The sequence below is a fragment of the Alosa pseudoharengus genome, unplaced genomic scaffold (assembly GCF_046254945.1).
Source record: "Alosa pseudoharengus isolate Yale_2024_CS ecotype anadromous, Long Island Sound unplaced genomic scaffold, YU_APseudo_1.1 YU_APseudo_1.1_scf_3, whole genome shotgun sequence".
In the NCBI taxonomy this organism is placed as follows: domain Eukaryota; kingdom Metazoa; phylum Chordata; class Actinopteri; order Clupeiformes; family Clupeidae; genus Alosa; species Alosa pseudoharengus.
The window spans coordinates 30,123,979-30,144,208 of record NW_027468718.1 but is presented as its reverse complement, the minus strand read 5'-3'; the positions used below and the strand labels follow the sequence as shown (position 1 = coordinate 30,144,208).

The 20,230-nt window shown below is 40.6% G+C and overlaps 1 protein-coding gene across 1 annotated transcript; it reads left to right on the top strand.

Annotated features, from left to right (window-relative positions):
• The first annotated feature begins 947 nt into the window (after positions 1 to 947).
• LOC143099910 (gamma-crystallin M3-like) lies at positions 948 to 1,957 on the top strand. The gene is made up of 3 exons (XM_076262821.1): positions 948 to 959; positions 1,325 to 1,567; positions 1,679 to 1,957. The coding sequence occupies exons 1-3, from the start codon at positions 948 to 950 to the stop codon at positions 1,955 to 1,957; spliced, it is 534 nt and encodes a 177-aa protein (XP_076118936.1).
• Positions 1,958 to 20,230: the final 18,273 nt, after the last annotated feature.

Genomic DNA, 20,230 nt, shown 5'->3' with positions numbered 1-20,230 from the left:
AACAAATGCAATCATCGATACTATTCAATCACAAAAAGAAACATCTTACTCACACATGAGAAGTTCGCTCCCCCGAGTTTATTCACCAATTCATCAATGATGCAACTGCATTTTCAGGTCGCGGTAATCCACAAGTTGTGCGAGAACATCCAAACACATTATTGCAACTGAAGTTAAATCTAATTAAGTAATGTCTCTGATAGGCCTACAGGCTACATTACAGCGGCCCTTGTTCTTGTACAAACACAAAAACAAACATCAACATAATTTGCATAGGCATATTGAAATAAAGTGAACGTCCGCTAATGGATAAAACATCCACGAACAAACGCTAACCATTCTGATGACGTAGCGCCTGCATTTTTAAAACATGGCCGCGCCCTAGTGGCGAAAGTCGTTATTGACATTTCCAGTGAAACTACTTGAATATCGGGTTTAATGAAAATCCATGTATCTTCAAAAATGAAAAAGCAACCAAAAAATGGTCACAGTTCTCACTGCTTCATTTCCACTTTAACTTACAGTAAATGTCACTGCGTGCATAACAGCTGGACTCCATATGGCTGAAGGTATTCACATTCAAAGTAAAATACTAATATTAAGACACTTTATTTTCTCTGTAATGTAGGTAGTGATGTGTTTCATGTCTGTTTTGTAGCGTACTTTGTGGGAAAAAGGTATAGAGAGACAAGAATTTTCTCCTCCTACTATTGACGAGGAACAATGTAGTCATGGGCCTCACTTCACAAATGCACATAATGGCAAATAATAACCCTTTAGATGCCACTTTTTGTGGCGAGCAGGCCAGGGTGGGCTTATGCCATGTTGCTCAGTCAGGGTTTTACACAATGGATCAACATTTTCTTTGGCAACGAGGTCAAGTATAAAAACGGCAGGAGGTCAGTGTCAAAATTGTGCATTCCTGAGACAGATACACCAGAACCACCATGATGGGCAAGGTAAGCACACCTCTGGAATATATTCTACAATATATTAATCTTTTTAGTATATTTTTGATAAAAAGAAAAAAAATTGTATATATGTATTTTTGAAAAGCGAGTTTTGAAAAAATATTTGATTAACGTATACTATGTGGAGAGCATTCACTCACCATCTAATTTTTGAGGGAGGTGGTGTTTAAAGGCTTATATCAATATATATATATATATAATATACATATATTGATACGGAATAATAAATGATTCTTATACTTATACATAATGAAAGGGCTGTAAAAATTCATCTAACTTAATACTTGGCTTTACCCATTCCATGCATTCATCTAAATGTTGAGAAATAACCAGGATACTAAATGTTGTTTCAGATCATCTTTTACGAGGACAGGAACTTCCAGGGTCGCTCCTATGAGTGCATGAGCGACTGTGCTGACATGAGCTCCGTCCTCAGCCGCTGCCACTCCTGCAGGGTGGAGAGCGGCTGCTTCATGGTCTACGACCGTCCTAACTTTATGGGTAACCAGTATTTCATGAGGAGGGGCGAGTACTCTGACTACATGCGCATGATGGGCATGAACGATTGCATCAGATCTTGCCGCATGATCCCCATGGTAAATAATAGTTAGTAGTTAGTCATGTGCTATCAATATTGGTTTACTGTTGTTTTGTTCTGTATTATTAGAAAGCCAATGCCTCATATACTTCATGTCTGTCCTATACAGCACAGAGGACAATTCAGAATGAGGATCTATGAGAGGGAGAACTATGGTGGTCAGATGATGGAGCTGATGGATGACTGTGACTCCATCATGGACCGCTACCGTATGTCTGACTGCCAGTCCTGCAATGTTATGGATGGCCACTGGCTCATGTATGAGCAGCCCCACTTCAGAGGCAGAATGATGTACATGAGGCCTGGCGAGTACAGAAGCTTCAGGGAGATGGGAATGAGCAACATGAGGTTCCAGAGCATGAGGCGCATCATGGATTCCTGTATGTAAAAACTACAGAGAATGTACTGTTAAAAGGTGAATAATGGATCATGGATGCATCATGGAATTAAGTATCCAGTTGACCCTTCAATAACATCTGATCGTCAATAAAATGTTTAATCTCTTGTAAAATAACAGTTTACGGTTTAATTATTTAATTACGGGGCAACCTAGGGCCTATTTTTGGATGATAACAAGTAAACATTGGGACCAAAACCTTGGGACCAATAGACAGTAAGGGAGGAGAGTTCCAAAAATAGACCCTAGGTTGTAGACTGAAGTTGAAGTTCAGATACACTGATAAATGAAAAATACCTAAATTTAGCTAAATATTCAGGTATATGTAGTACTAGTAGCACTAGTAGAACAACGTAAACACCCACCCATTCATTAGTTGTTTTAGTCACATGCAAAAGACTTCATTACTGTGGCGTGAAGGGAGGAGACAGACCAAGGTCCACTGTAAACAAACTTCACTCTGGTCCAAGTAGAGCCTAAATTTACTTATTTTTTTAAGGCAACTCCTGTCATCAGGAAGTAGGAGATGAGATACAGTACATGCCCATTTGTATGTGTTAACAGTGATATGAAGAGAGCTGGAGTATTTGTCTTTTTACCTAGTTTTAAACTTCCAAGGACAATGAGACGAAGGGCTCATATTTGAAACCACAACCACCACGTGTCTGTCTAAACATATAAGATAAAAAATAAACTACAGTAAACATAACAGTGGCCATCAGGTGCCAAATTACCTCCAAACAAGATATGAGAGGATGCATTTTCTTCTAAGTCCACCATGTAACATGACAGACAGCAGGCCAGGGAAATCGAGAGAGCACAAAGGCAGTGGAGTAGTCAGTCCCATAATGCTACGTGTCAAATGAATGAGATGCATCAAAGAACTAAAATGTAGGCTGATAGGACGATTAAAAATGTTGACGATAACAAATACCATTTTTGCTGTGCCCCAGTAAAATCTCAAGTCCAGGTTCAACTAAATTGCTTGCGGGGTACTCGTCACACAGATATCATACAGATATCACATGAACGAGCTGAATCTAAGCTTTCCAAAGTTGTGATAAATGATTCGCGAGAAACTTAACATTGAACTTCAGTGTTTCCTCTACGTTGATTTTAGCATGGCGGCCCGCCACGGCAAAATTAATGTCGCCATGGTATCAGAATCAGGGCAGACGCACAACGTAGTAGCGGATGCCTTTTAAATAATCCTGCCGACGTATACTCCCCCGCTGGCTGCCGCTCACATTGCAATTTAACAATAAGCAAAACTAGTCAGAGGTTATTATGGCCCATCAATTTTCACCTCACATATTACATATTGTATTGATGTAGTCTATTTAAAACATTAACTTTCTTCCCAGTGCTTCCTCTTCATTTTGTAGCGGTGGCCACTGCTTTAGAATTAGGGCAGACACACAACAGTGAAGAACCGTCAGGGCCTTTAACTATTTTCAAACAAATGAAAAATAATAGTGTCTTATACTAGAAAAAGTAATTCCGAGCATGAAAATGCAAAACATTAACATAAAATGCAAAATAAGCTTTTATTTGGAAACAGTTGTGGTCAGAGGTTGGTGGGAGTCATGTATTTTACCATGTAAAATAGTGTGTTACATTGGATTTTTATGTTTTTATGATTATTTATTTGACAGATTGTGAGGCTCAGTGATGAGCAGCGCTATGCTTTTCAGGCTGTGGGCTGTGGACAGGCCTATCTTCTTGCCACCGTTACCAAGAAAAGTCGCATCCATGCCTACTACATCATACTGGACAAGCAAGCCATTGCGTGTCAGGCTGTGAGTGCTGTTGGAGCCTTTGATGAACTTTTCAAGCTCACTTTGTATTTGGCACATCCTACAACAACACGCTGTACAAAATATACACTTTCATTCAGACCACAATTATTGAAATAGACATAGGAAAGGTTAGAGACTCCTCGGGTTGCTGAACTCAGAGTAAGATTAGCTGTTGAGTTCTACTAATCTATAAGCCAGGTGATCTCTAATATGTTGTGTATTCTAAGTAGTGAATGTTTTGGTGGAGTGAATCTTCTTGTTAGACACCTGAAGTGTGTTCATGGTTTATTGCCTGGGAAAACTCTCACCTTTAAATGTGGCCAGAATGGTTGTTCTCTTGAGTTTGGGTCGTTTTCAGGGTTTAGAAAACATTTGAATTGAGTTTACAGTGGACAAAGTCCAGTTCAAAGTAACACTGAGGGACAGACCTCTGCGGCCAGTAATGTCCCAATGTCCTGTGGTGATTTGTGTTTTAGCGATGTGGCTACCTCCTCAATCCAAAGTGCAGAATTTTCAGTGACCAATAAAAACACCAAAGATGCTTGTGGAGCTATTTAGGGGTGGGCGATATGGCCTAAAATTCATATTGCGGTATAATTTGGGACACAGACGGTAAACGGTATATATTGCGGTATAATTTGGTGTGTGAATTTCAATATAGGTCTTGCAGGTTCTTGCATAAAATAGTCAAGATTGTTACTTATTTAAAATGTATTGTGCAAAACTGCAATTATAGAGAACATTATAAAACTTTAACTTCCAAGCAGTATACATTTAAAACAAGGCAATGTCAATTTTAAAGTGAAACATCATTCCAGTGCAAAATACTCCTTTCCCTTACTTTTCTTAGGACTGACTTGGTTTTTGAGGAACAGCGCTACGCATTCGTTGGCTTTCCTCATATTCGACAACGTGTTTTGATTTCAGATGGTAGAACAGATTGCTTGTGTTACCTCTCTTTGCTGTCACTGTTGACCGGCATATTTTGCAGATTATGGTTTTCTGCTCACTATCCGACACTTTAAATCCAAACCATGTCCATATTATGGACGTTGCACCAGTCTTTTTTACGAGCTTCTCCTCATCCATACTGTAACGTCGGCGCACAAGACATTGTTAGCGTTCTCCCACGCAGGGCATGCTGGGATACGGGGGCGAACATTTGGGGGTTTATGTCTGTATTTCTCCTAAGTTATAAGTCTAAAGTTAGCGTCTTTATTGTGACATGTTTCCCTTTTAGTTCTCCCTCGTGTGTGATCCTTTTTGTGTGGGGGGGCTGCGTCCACCCCTGTATGTGTAGCGTGTGTGTGTACTTGACCCGCTCCATGTGTATTGTGTTCTGGGTCTGTGTCCCTGTTCTCGTTCTCAGCTAATAAACCTGTTGATTGGACAACTGTCTGTGTCGCTATCAAATCGTTACAATACCTTCACCGCTCGCAGCCATTTTTCCACACCTGTGGCCTCCTCGTGGTTGTTGCCAGTCCCAATTGCAATTTGATGACATAATGACCTATCACAATATGCCGGTATAACAAAAATATCTATCGTTGGCCAAATTTTTATCGCATACGGCTTATACCGTTTATATCGCCCAGCCCTAGAGCTATTGTAGCTCAACTGCTGTCAGCAGGAGTAGGCCAAAATACTGTTGATGGAGTAGTATAGTCATTAGAAGAACTTGTGGAACAGATTCAAAGTCAGGTGAAAGAAACAGCTTTAAAATGTTTATCCCCAGAAAAAGAAATGCGTACTAGAATCACAAAAGCGTTTAGTGAAATTGAAAATCCCTTCACCTCCCTCAATACAGTCTCTAAACAGAAATCCTATTTCAAAGAGAAATGTGAAATTGTTACTCCCGTAGAGAAAGTACTTGGAGTCAGGTTTGATAATAGGAGGAACAAAAAAAAAAATGGTACTTACGACCAAGTGCTTGTCACAGACAAATTCTCTTATGTTCCTATTCTGACATTACTGTCCTTTTTCAAAAATCCAAAGACGTAGTATGCTCAAATCTGGCAGGAGTTCCCTTAGATGGCTTGTATGTTGATTTGGTGGATGGGTTATATAAAGGCACATTCACTTTTTCAAGTGAGAGTCATGCATTGAAAATTCAGTTGTTCTATGATGACTTTGAACCATGTAATCCCTTGGGATCCAAGAGAGGTTGTCATAAAATGGGAGGCTTTACATTGAGAAATTTCCAGTCTAAATTTAATTCATGTCTGGACAACATATATGCACACTCTTCCACACCCAAGATATTAAAACATATGGGTTCAATGCAATATTAGAGCCACTTGTGTCAGACCTTAAAGTACTCGAGACTGAGGGAATTGAAGTTCAATGCTTCAATGGCCGTTTACGGGGTACTATAGTCCAAGTAACGGCTGCACTGCTTGTTTGAATGTTGAATCATTTTCTGCCCGTTCCTGCTGTCACTTTTGCCTGACTGAGAAGGAAAGTTTCATTTAAACTGTCTTTTATGAGGATGACCCCAGTGTGACTTTACAATCAAAAGATATGCACCTGCACCATTGCGAAGCTAAACAGACAAACCCAACACTAACTCATGTGTATGGTGTTAAGCGTTCTAGTGTACTTGATGAGCTTAAGTACTTCAGTGTATCAGAATTTTTCTGTTGACAAAATGCTTGATATATTGGAAGGAGTTGCCCAATACGAGATTAAACTTGTATTAGAATATTTGAAATCCGAATTTATTTCACACAGAGAACTACAAGCTCGGATACGGTCATTCAATTATGGCTACAAAGAAAGTAAGAACAATTATTATTTATAATTGGGCTTAATGCTATCCAGACGTGATGTTTCGTCAGAAATATGTCCCTTATATTTGGAAATGTTTTGCAAAGAGGCGACAAGTGCTGGCAGCTTCTTTTACTACTTGTGCGAATAGTCAACACTGCGTTTTCACCAATTTTAACAGAAGGTTTGACCATTTGCTTAAAACATGTCATTGCTGAACATCACAGGCTATTCAAAGATTTATTTCCCTCTAAAAGGCTTTTGCCCAAACATCATTTTCTAATTCATTATCCACGTTGTATAAGACTTCTGGGGCCTGTTCTTCACATGTGGTCAATGCGTTACAAGTCTAAGCATTATTACTTCAAAAAACAACTGAAAAGTTTTACAAATGTAACTAAAACTCTAGCAATCAAACATCAAAATGACTTGGCCTACAAGTTTGGATTGCCGTCTACAGCTATTAAAAGGGTCCTGAAAAATGGTTGCTCTGTGTGATGTGAATGAGGGTGACAATATTGCATTGTATTTGAATGTTTCTGTTGATGTTTATGTTTTAAAAGTTAAATGGGCAAAAGGCTATGGCAGTGAATATCACCCCAAGTTGATTATTTGCAGTAGTGTTGACAGTGTTGTGCTACAGACATGTTGTTTTGATGAACATTTTCATTCATTTCATGTCAGTTTCAAAGAGGTTCAAGAATTGAGGATTATCAGTGTAAATTAACTTGTGTACCATAAAACGTTTGACTTGCAGATGACATATGGCACACAGGATGATTTCAAATATATTGTGCCGTTTTTGTGTCTTCATTTAGAAGTTACGTAAACCTCTCCTCTACTGAACATGTGTATTATTATAATTTGACACTTTTTGCCAGTGTATCAGTGAACACCTCTGACCACTCGGTGAGTTTCATGTGTTTAATGTTTAATGCGTTTTAGGAAGGATTGTTTGTGGGCACCTCTGCAGCCAAGGGGGGGGGGGGGGGGGGCTGCTCCAGCAACAACCGAAAACTCGGAACAGAAGCATTCCAACATTCCAATCTTAGCCATTGTATTTCATAGTAAACAATCTGCAAACTAGGCTTAATGTCTAAAAAATCAAACTTGTGCTTTAAGTTTTAGTTACACTTGTCAGTGAAAAGTGTGACTCAATAAGTGTTATTTTTTTACACCTATTGTTGTTAAATATACACGCGAATTAACACTGGTGTTAGAGTAAACTTCGCTATCGGGCTACACTATCGGGAATGGGACCATGTGTCTTTAACAGTGTTAAAATCAACTCTATAGGAGTCAATTTAACACTATTGAATTTACTGTGTGTGTGTGTGTGTGTGTGTGTGTGTGTGTGTGTGTGTGTGTGTGTGTGTGTGTGTGTGTGTGTCCCGCGCGGTAGTTTACCCCAGTGTCACTATGGCACCCAGTTACGTTTAAGGGGGTACTTTTTTGCGGTGGAAATCAAACACCTGGTACCACAACTGAGTAGACTAGAGTCGAGGCGAGTTGAGCTGATACCATTGTGCAAAAGCCCCAATTAGAAGTACGTCAAAACTAGTGTAGCCGGATGAACTTGTCACAGCTGCCAGGTGGATTGTGTGCATATGGGGGTGAGACTGATAATGAGCAACAAATGTCTTCCTGTTTAAAACACGTCTTCCGGCGTCATTTGTTTGTAACGTGTTGCCGGCGTCGGAAGGCTGGAATTGTTAGCGGTACATCGTTCGTTGAGCGGTATGTAAAGGCTTTTGTTATGCTGCATGTGGTTATCAACTATGAAGGTACCATGTTGCCCCCGGCTGGCATTTTTAAGTCATGCGTGCTTGTTGTTTTTTTAGTGAATCAATTCAGACAAACTCTGGGTGGCAGCCAGTAGTCTTAGCGTTCATCGCCAGCTGTGCAAGGTAATGGTGTCTCCCTTGTTTATAATAACTCAATGCTGCAGCGAGCTCCGACATAGTAAAGATCATGACTGTTTGTTAACATTAGTTTGTTTCACTAGAGTATGCCGAAAGCCTGTCCCCCTCCTACCTCGGCTCACCTCTTGTGATGACCGGTCATTGACTTTTTAAGGTAGGCCTATGTATACATGTTGTCCGTGATGTGTAAGTGTCACGGTGACTTATTATAGCGTGATGGTTTATTGAAGCCTCTTAAAACTAAACATGTTTTCCCCCTACAGGCCTTCGAATTGTGGGCAAGGGGTTCTGACCACTGTTTTCTCTGTGTTTTGTTTGAGTTTTAGTATCGTAGCCAGTCATGTTTTTTCCTTTAGTTTGGGGTTGTTGATATTGTTTGTCTGTGTGTGTAGGTGTGCGCGTGCGTCTTCGTACGGGCAGGCGCTTTGTTTGTTGGTTTGTTTTGTTTTTTTCTTAATTTCTCATATTTTGCCCCTTTCTCCTCTCTTTGTCCATCTATGGCCTGCGGCCTACTGAACTTCACCTAGTCAGCCAAACCTTTAAATACACATGCACATACAAACTAACATATTGTTCTTAAATTTTGGTTCATTAATTGCTAAGTGGCACCAAAAAATCTAGCGGTCAATAGGTCAGACCGAGAAAAACATGTGGAGCAGTGTTTCGACTATAATCAGATAATAATGATTATTAAAAAACCAGGGAGAAAGTAGCCTTACAAACCAGACCCACATCAAGATGTAGGGTCTGGGAACTTATTTTAGTTTGGGAACGTGCGCAGACATCCAAATTAAGGTGCAGGAGCCAAAAGTCCAAGATCCATCGTAACAGAGAAGGTCCGCACACTTGCTCTCCGATTTTTTTTGTTTATTTGAGTTCAGTCCCCAACACACATGACTTGAGCCGAACGGAGAGCAAGTGTCCGGACCTTCTCTGTTACGTTGGGTCTGGGAACTTACCATAGGCACTGCTCAATCCGAGGGGCGGGATAAACGGTTGAATTTCAAATTTCCTCTGCCCGCAATAGGATAGCGCTACAACTCATGAGTCCCAGGCATTTTCCCACCAGTGGAGCTAGTTGGCTAGTTGATCAAACTTTTGCCAATTTAAAAAAAGCTTAACTCAAGTCACGATTCAAAGACCGCTGTTCGCCAGCAGCAGCATCTTCTTTGTTTTCAAGTAGCAGGAAATTCACGAGGAACCGTCACCGACTCTATACGTGATGTGATTGGCCTGAAGTTTTTCCAGCTCACATTTTTCCAGCTCGCAAGCCAACGGAGAGTTGCTAGACTGGCCGCTAGGGTGCGTCTAGATTTCTAGGCTACACTGTAAAAAACTAGATGTACCGCATAGCAATTTAAATTTTTTACCGGGAGGGTGCAAATCACAAATGAGTGATTATGGGCTAGGTTGATGTGAGGTTGATGTTGGCCCTTGAGACCAACATACCATAAAAATGTCTTCATCCTCGGTGCCATGGTTCAGGTAGTTATTTAGGAAAAACTGAATTTTTTGGGTTTCGGGGGGCCTAGCGCGGAGCGGGGGGGGGGGGGGGGGAGTGGCCCCCGGGGACTAAACAAATTTTTTCCGTAAAAGTCTAGGGGGGCTACATACCCACCAAATTTCATGTGCCCCGGTGTTTCGGTGTCCCGGGTATCGGGGGAAAAAAGGAAAACTTTGATAATCCCTATATGAAAGCATGTGTGTGTGGGAAGTATCCAAACAATGATAACACTTTCATTATGGCTGCTTTAGCCACAGACCTTCAGCTACTGTACAGTGGGTCCCATTTAGAAGTGGCCACTTCATTCGCGCTTTCTGTGATTCATGCAGCTGGGTGAAATGTATTACAACTTTTCGCCAAGAGGTGGCAGCTTAAGTCCGCTTGATACTGTAAGCCAGGTGTTTTCAACCAGTGGTCCGCGGCCATCAGTATTTTTAGACTATTGGTATTTCATTTGTGCATTGACAATAAAGTTGAATATCATATGAACTAAAGATGACTAAAATCGTGATATGTAGAAGAAGAAACATTCACAAAAATCCATGGCATGACCTCGCTTCTTGATAGCTGTTGAAAACTGCATGGAAATGACAGGGATTGTTTTGTTTGTTAATAAATAAATAAATAAATAAATGTAAAACTGATACCTTCTGCTTTCCCCAAATACAATGTAGCCGACCTTTCATCAGTCCAGTTACAATGGATGAACTGTGATGAACTGCCCTACTTGTGATTGTTTAGAGATTTGAAAGGTTTTATAACCTTCGCAGCGCCAGCAGGCTATTTGCTGTTCGGCTCGCACACACACACACAGGCATGCCAAACAAGCATACACAAAAGTTTCAAGAGTGGGGGTGGAGTATAAGATGGATACAAATTGATTAGTGAGATTTATGTTCGCAGAACGGATGTACTAGACTGAGCGGCGCTCATATTTTGTACCGCTATGCGGTACATCTAGGTTTTTTTTTACAGTGGAGAAAGGAGAATAATGCCAGACGTTATTAGAGGAAGCTTGTGTTTGGACTTGGTACTGCGTCTCCCTCACCCAACTCATAATTCTGCGCTGCCAATAAACCATAATTTCTCTAAATATCGCGCCTTTTCTTGTGGTCCAAGTCCGCGTTTTGATTAGCTTTTCTGTTGTTTAGATATGGCTATAATCATAATACTCCATTGTAGGCTACTTCATTCAGTTATTTACGCCTCCAACATGTCCATGCAGCTGGGTTACGGCCTAACGTGACGTCCGTGCAAACCAATAGCAACTTAACTTACAGTTTTTAGTCCACAATAACTAAAGCCCTACAGTAGCACGATGTACAATTCTGAATCTAGCTTCTACTCAGAATAACCAAGGAGACTTCCCACTTCTTGAAGTAGCCTGTTCTTATTATGACTATAAGTTAAACACCTGGCAGTGTTATGTAGGGTTAATGCAGGTTTATGGGTTGCCACTAGCAGTGTTAGCCCACGCTAACGTGTGGCAACTTTCACCTATGGTTGTGTTATTGCTGCACATTAACCTCAACTACTCAAACTAACAGACTAAATGAACAATAAAGTTAACTTACAGTTTGTTGTCCACAACAGTGCACAATGTAAACTTCTGAATCTCGTCCAAATGACCGATAAGTTTCCAACATCGAGGACTGTTCTTATCATGGCTAAAAGTTACATGATAAACAAAAGGGTGTTTTTTGGCTCCGCTGCGCGTCTGGGAGTTCTTTGCCCCTCGCCCTCGTCCTTAATTCCGTATAACAGGACACCTCTACGTCCGTTATCCCTTACTTATTACACGGCTCTTCAAAATGCTGCAGAATGCTCCATTCACTTGAATGGGCCTTCCCAACGTTGGGTGGTCTGCTAATTCTCAGACCGTTGCTAAGTATAACCAGAGCCCGTTTACTGAGAGCCTATTAACTCCATTGTACCTGCAATGTGCTGCAGTTCCGCTAGGGGACATCACGAATAAGTGCAAACAGAGCCGGCTCTGAGTGCAAAAACAATGGGGGTCTATGGAGTTAGACGGCTAAATGTGTCTCTTTCACCTGGTTGTCGTTGAAAAATCGAAGATTGGATTGTGGTTTCTGCAAGATCAATATGGATTATAGGTCAAAAGTTGAATGAACGAGTACTTACGTCCTTTCGATTTCTTACAGGTTGGGTCGTTGTTGCCCACAACACACTAGCTTTCTGTTAATGAATGACGTCATTGACGCATTTGAAAGGCTTTTTAGAACAAATAAGTGACTCAAAAAATATAATACTCAGCGGTGTGTATTTTCTCTGCCCCCTCTTTTGCATGCAACATTCAAATTTCTGGTGCAAAAAATTATATCCCGAGAAAAGTGGATTTGAGGGGTACACCTCCATAGACCTCCATTCATTCTGCACTTATTCGTGAGCGCCCTCATGTGGAACCAGAACAGGAACTGCAACCAGTTCAGAAACCGGAAGTTTCCCGAGAGTGGCGGTTCTCCCCTTATTAGACGAATAGACCTCTCCAGAATAAGTCCCGCCTCCGTAATTTCCGTATCCATCCAACTTCCGGTCGTCAAATGTCTATGGGAAATAACATGGCGTTTCAAAAGATCGTACCTGTCAAACTCTGTAGGTGACAAAGTAGAAAAAGCTGGTGGGCTGATTGGCCTAAACACTTCTGCCATCTAGTTTCCACTGGATTTTTTGATTGTCGGTGCCGTTTAAGTAGTAAACGATTATTAATACTAACCAGGAGCTAGTTCCGATGTACGTGGGCAGAGGAGGGCGTTAGATCTTGCACACAACCAACCAGTCACAACCTGATGGTCATGATGGCCATTTTTACGTGTGATTCATGCGTGGTTTCAGTGGTCTATAAATGTTAATTGTTTGCAAGGTTCAGCCTCTTTTCAACATGACTTAACTTTGGTTTGACTGTGCGAGTTTGTTGGCTGTTATTGAGATATTTGAAAAAAAAAGAAATTGCCGACGAAGACACTAAAGACATGACGAGATGAGATTTTTTTTCACGAATAACAGATAATAATGATAAGCAGACTAGGAATCATAGGTTGAATCGTACTGAGTCGATAGCTTTCTTTTGCATGACCTTAATCAGAACAGTAACGTTTTCAGAATGTATTAAAGGACAGAAGACACAAAAGGGCTTAGGGCGCTCAGGAGACTTCAGATAATTACTTGCTCAGGTGCTCTTCTGCGACGGGTGAAGTGAGAATCCAAAGAAAAAAGAGTTTGCAGAGGCACTCTGAGGTTGAAAAAGTATAAAAAGCCTTTAATTAATCATGGCAAGAACTGGTTAAAAGCACATGGGCCTACGCGTTGCGGCCATATTGGCCTTCATCAGGGCATAGAAACAGGAAGTACAACAGGGCTTTTTTCTTTGTATTAAAGGACAATTCCGGCGCAAAATGAACCTAGGGGTTAATAACACATGTGTAACGAGTTCGACCGTTCGCTGGGATTTGTTTTCATGCTAGTCGAATGTGACCAGTTTTATTGCAAACCGCTTATTAGCGTTTAACGCTAGCCTTCGGGGCACACGTACAGTAGAAAGAAATCACTAACAAGACTCAAAATAGCACCACACTTACACAGTAGCATAATGAGGGTCTCTACATGTAAACCGAAGCATTGAGAACTTGAGAAGTGTACAGGCAGTTTATTAAAAAGAAACACATTACCGTTCACGTCTGGTTCACATATACAGGCAGGCGATGTGAACTAAAATCAAACGTAATTTGCTCAATATAGGCCTATCAGAAATAATAGCTCCGATGTAACATAACTTGTATAGTGTACTTACTTAGTGGATCCATCTGGTCCCTCTGGTATGGATCGCTGCCGCCTGTGTGTGGTATTGACTACAGCTTCTAGCTCTCTCTCTCATAGCCCTTTCACGGAGCTCCCGCAGCTCTTCGTTGGTATTCCGACTCAAAAGAACCCAATAAGGGTTCATCCTCGATGTCTTTAAATTCGTTCAAATAACCTGCCATCTCTTATGTCTCCTGTTGCGTTCAGTGCTTCTCTTTTGCACAGTCCTTCTGCAACAACGTTTCACCCGAGATTCACTTCACATCCCAGTTCTGTTTAACCAAGGCGCTTGCCTGTATGTGAACCAGACGTCAACGGTAATGTGTTTCTTTTTAATAAACTGCCTGTACACTTACAAAGTTCTCAATGCTTCGGTTTACATGTAGAGACCCTCATTATGCAACTGTGTAAGTGTGGGGCTATTTTGAGCCTTGTTAGTGGTATAGAAATAGCGATTTCTTTCTCTGTACGTGTGCCCCGAAGGCTAGCGTTAAACGCTAATAAGCGGTTTGCAATAAAACTGGTCACATTCGACTAGCATGAAAACAAATCCCAGCGAACGGTCGAACTCGGTACACATGTGTTATTAACCCCTAGGTTCATTTTGCGCCGGAATTGTCCTTTAACAACTTATCAAACATGATGATTTCACGCAGGGTTAGTGCCACCTCCGTAGACAGGCTCTGGTGTCACAAACTCCATTTCGGTGAAGACAAACTATGAAACATTGCCGTTGCTATGCAACCTTGACTGGGGGAGTCGCGGCGTCTGAAGCGTGCGTTAGCTTAGTGCTTCTTACTGATATATTTCTACTTTAACAGCACCGACAATCAAAAAACCCAGTGGAAACTAGATGGCAGATGTGTGTAGGCCAATCGGCCCACCATTTTTTTCTACTTCGCCACCTACAGATGTTTTACCGGTATGATATTTCGGAACGCCATATTATTTCCCATAGACATTCGACGCCCGGAAGTTAGATGGATACGGAAGTTACTGAGGCGGGACTTATTCTGGAGAGGTCTATAAGGGGAGCAGGTGTCTGAACAAAACTTTATTACAGTTTTTTCTAATTGCTTAAACGCTAACCGTGATTCTTATCGCACAATTTCTAAAACTATTAATTTGTATAGCAAAACCACTCACTGAGTTTGCAAAACTAAAAGCACAAACACTGCTTTGCACTCAGTTTGCAATTTTGTAACACACTTTCCACAACTGTAGGTACAATCCACTGCACAGCACTTTTTTGCGGAACTGTAAACACAACTCACTGCTTTACACTCAATTTCCAAATGATCAACACACTCCTAGCAAAACTACACATGTATGGCTATTATTTACACTATTTTGCCAACTCTCTGGCACACTTTCTCATGTGAAAACTGTTTTAGATAATTAGTTCACTTTGCAATCAGCCTAAGCACTATACATACAGTAAGTCACAGGTAATGTACAATGGGTACAATGGAGGGAGCAGGAAGAGTGAGAAAAGTAAGAATTATAGGAGGCCGAAGAATAGGACGTGGAGGAAGAGGACAAGGAGGAACAAGAGGAGGACGAGGAAGGGTAAGAAGAGTAAGAAATAACCCTTTTACAGGTAAAAAAAATCAATCTACATGTGGGGATATTGACCAGGCATCATATCAGGCCTGGATACGGCATTCCAGAATATATTTTCCCCTGTGCCTTGGACTAGAGGACATTGCATGTAGTGTATAGACAAAATTTTGAGAGAGACCACACGATGTAGACTGATTTTTTTTTCTCAGTGAAATTGCTATTTTGTGTTTTGACTTGGAAAAACACACTTGTTTTTGTTTTGATGTGTGTAAATAAACACCAATACTTGAAATTTGGATCCCTGTATGTTTACAGAACTATGACAAAAGTATGACCTCAAACTGACATAGCCTACCTTCTGCATAGAGAAACCAAAAGCCAGATGTGTTTTTTATCCATACCACAGTGTGTAGTTGGCACATTGTGTGCTTATTATTGTGATGGCTTGTGTTTACTGTTTGATACGAAAACACAATTTTTACGAAGGTGTGAAGAGTTAAGCAAGGTGTGTTAGCTTTTGCAAGAGAACTACAATGTTTTGCTGATTTGGTGAAAGGTTTTCCTATTTGTGTCTTACCCAGGGGGCAAAGGGGGTTTAGCAGACATGGGCTGCTGTAAAAGGTTGTCATATAAAAATGAAATCTATGATGTCTGAGGATCACAACCTGGGTGGACAACCCGGTCAACAAGCTGCTGGAAACTTGCAATTAGGGTCAAAACAATGCTACCTCAAATTCTGCTTTAACTCCCCGGAATCACCCAATCATGCTAAAAAGGTTTAATTATATCCATGAATCCTGGGCCATATCTCCCTGATACTTTATGCTAGAAACAAACTGAGCACACCTTTCAAAAGAGTGGAAGATAGGCTTTCATTTAATGCTTTGATTGTACGTGTAATTAGAATGTAAGAGTTAACAATGCCTCTTAATTCATAGATATGCAAATATATATAATATATTTAGAACATTCCATTGTATTCGGTAGCATTCTTTTCCCTTTGTTGTTGTTAAAATAATCAAAATACCATGTGAAGTAAACTTTCACAGATGAAATAATATTTTGATCATTTCACTAACCAGACTTCAGACCCATTAACACATTTAGAGGGAATTAAATTTCAAGCCTATAATTGCCTATCAAATCAAATAAGATCCAAGAAAGGTTTACTGTTAATCTGTTAACTGATGTTAATTGTAGTACTGCTCTGTTTCGATATGTACAGTAGGCCTACATAGTTTGCATATTTATGCAAAATGTTTATTTTTGTATTGCAATGTCTAGTATTTCTAATATTCTTTCACAAGTGGGATAGCTTTATTTATTCTATCGAAATTAAAAAAAGGATTTCAGGAATTGGGGTTAGGCGGGTTACTCTGGAGTTCAATCCAGGTGTTTGGAGTGTGAGATGGACAACTAAATGTTGAAAGACTAAAACACACAGGAGTCATGTGTTGAGTAGTTTTAAAAGTATTTACTGATTAAAACGATTACATTAAGCAGCAATTTGTAAAAAACAATTAATGAAACAGGCGAACAGGTTAAAATTCAGGGTGATAACTAATTTCTGTAATAATGTTTATACAATTTGTTTAGCTGTTTTCGGAGTCACTGCTGCTGTCGCTGCTCTCTAGTGTTTCAGCATGTTGTATAGGGTCTTTCTCCTGTCGGTTGTTGAAGTAGGGAGTCTGACACCCTCCTGCACTCTGCTACTCTCTCTATTTTCGACAATGAGTGCTGTTGTGGCATGGAAACTTCCCCCATCCAGCGTCTTCTTCCAATCCAAATTGTCCATGGCAAAGACATGGGGAATCCTGCGGTTCTTGGTCATGGCCTCAGGAATATATATACCATCTGTCTCTACCTGCAGCATCGCCTTTTCACCTTCTGCTGTCAGCTGACGTTGCAGACGCTCGTAGCTGATCCCCACCCCAAGTCTATTGCTCAGTGTAATTAACGACTTGCTGCGTGTCTGATTGAATATATGGTACGAAGTGGCTATGCCCAAAGGTGTTGGTACTCCAAAGAAATTCTGCAGGATGTGCTGTGAGGTGATGAGGGACTTCTCTGTTGTTGCCTGATCAACAATGACTCTTCCTGCTTCAGAAAGTTCGAGCACCCGGTCATGGAGTAGCATAGCTGTAAAGTTGAATAGTGAGTCTGGCACCATATGACTTGCAGATGTTAAAGATATGTCGGTTGAGTGCCTCTCACGACTTTGCTTTTTGCACTTATGACAATCTGCTCGAATTATCTTAGCTGCTTTCTGTAGGATATGGTGTTTCTCATCCATATTACCCTCTAGTCGTCTTAACTTCTCAAGAGCATCACCAAGGGGTACACTGGATGCACATATGAAGCCTGAACCCCATGTCTGGTCAAGGACTGATATGCGTGATCCAAAGTGTTGCTGTAACTTTGATTTCAGTGTGTGGGTTCGGTAAACATCTGCAGTTTTGACATCAAGCTCCCTCAGTATGTCGCGGTAGTGGTCACATAGTGACTTCAGAAGGAATCCTGACAGGTCTTGGAAAAGAGGGGCCTCCAGTACTTCAACAAGACGACTAAATGCAGCATCGTGAGGGTTTGGCTTGGACTCTCCAGATGGAACACGCTGAGCCTTGAATTTGTTCATGCATGATTTGTGATAGGCTATATCATTTGCTATCATGTCATGGCCTTGCCCAATCAGTCTTAATAATATGTCATTTCTCCCCAGTTTTTTTGCCTTTTCTTCTATGGCATTTTGGCTGGTTTTTGTAGAGACTTTAGACATTGGCTGCTTTCCCTGAAACCACTGTTTATTGCAGATTATACACATCGTCTTTGGATCAAATACCCCACTGTTCTGCCTGGTGACCTTGACAGCATCATGCTGTGATGAACTGCATCCTCCAGTTGCTTCACCCAGTCGTTTCACCAAGTTTCGACATTTCCTGTGCCATCTTGGTGCATTGTCTTCCAACCAGTCTTCTAATATTGTGTCATGACGCAATCTCAGAAATACCTCATCTTGCTGAGCATTCATGGCTTGGATGAAATTGGTTGTTGTTGAGGCCTGAATCAACTGCAGCTCTATGGTGCTCTGACTTTGACATATAATGCACTTGGTGTAGTCTGTGCGTGAAGGTCTTTTGACCTCATGCTTCAGTGACACGGCAACTTCTGCCACACGTTTCCTCTGGCTTGTCATAGTGCAGGAACCAAATCTGAAAATTGAGTTGAAATTAGCATAGTTATTTGCCTAGTTCAAACAAGTTGACTAAATCAATAGCAAAAACATGAGGGCTGGGCCCCCTGAGTGTGTGTGGTGGGGATGCATAAATAAATGGGATTTTTTTTGCCAACAAATAACATTTCATTAAAGTTGTACTTGTCAATTACACTTTTCATATTTCACTGAATTATATTGACACATGTAATGTACCAGCATGGAGGGTGTATGCTACTCTCTTATCTAAAGAGCCACAGGATTGTAGTAGGCCTATGCCTATTTGTCTAGGTATATAAGTAGGCTACGCACACATTTCTTAAGTGGTCTGAAGATTTGACCATTTAAATATTTAAATACAGTTGATTAACAATGTCAATCAACTACAGTCCACAATTAGGCCATAACAATCATGTAAAAAAATACTGATAGGAGGCTACCCTAAGACCTAGGTTTTTACATAAGATACGATTGGCTGTTGACTAGCTAGCCTACAGCTACCTGGGTAACATTAGCTATCCGATACTATCCTGAGGTATTTTTTCAAAATTCATATCAGAGTTCATATATTATGTCTAAGTCACTTAGCCAATCTGTGTAGCAAAACACAATGGATATGGATATCAGGACACATAACATGACCATTTTAATTTAGATGGAAAGAAACGATGCCCCCATGGGGTGAGTTACCGGCTATTACTGTTTTAAAAAAACAAGTCCTTGAAACATTGTCTCTGTGAGGATCTGATTTTTTTACTGCCCAAGCTATTCATCATTATTATAGTGTTCAGTGTAGCGACTTGAAATGAGATTGTTTTATAATGAAAACTGAAAAGCACTTACCATGAAATTTGACTTCACCAGCTTCTCGATATAGGCCGGGAGCCACGTATACCCCTCAGGATGTTTTTTGCTATGTTTTTTTCACTATAATTTCCTGTTAGCCTATACCCTGGGCCATAACGAGTTCATAGGGACAACTCCCAACTCGGCCCCGTTTGGTCTCAGGGCCCAAAAAAACATCTTTTAAGGAAAATCTGCAGGCGAAATAATATAGCTGTAAATATTAAGGTACTGCAACTGCAAAAATGGTCCTAGAACCCTGTAAATTTACATGGATCACCCTGTCACATAGGGGAACCAACCTGAAAAATGTTTCAGGGCTTGGTGCTTTTCTTCTGTCAAATATCATCTTTAACCTACCCAAAAAGCCCAAAAAATGCTTGTCCGCCTGACAAATTGTCCACAAATTTGATCATTTTCAACTCTGTTATGATATGCATTAGTCCCTCAAATGTAAATAGAAAACTACCCAAGTTCATGAGCTTCAATTTAAGTCCAAGGTGACCTTTCTAGCTAGAGTACAACAGCTGCTATGTCCAAAGCTATTCACTGTAGCCTATCCGAAAATACTAGCCTCCTGGTTGGCATTCAGACACTTTCAGGCATTACCATTTCATATGGGATTATGAACATCAATTTCACATAAACCATATTTTTAAAGTCTTTGACCTTGACTTGAAAATGGCTATGAATGAAAGTATGAAGTGAATAGCATCAAAAATAACTAATGTTACCACCTATTGGTGGACTGTGAACAGGATGCAACACATGGTACTATCACACAAAAGGAATGTATCAAATGAGAAATGTATGTAAGGAATGGTTTGTATTGTACAGCAG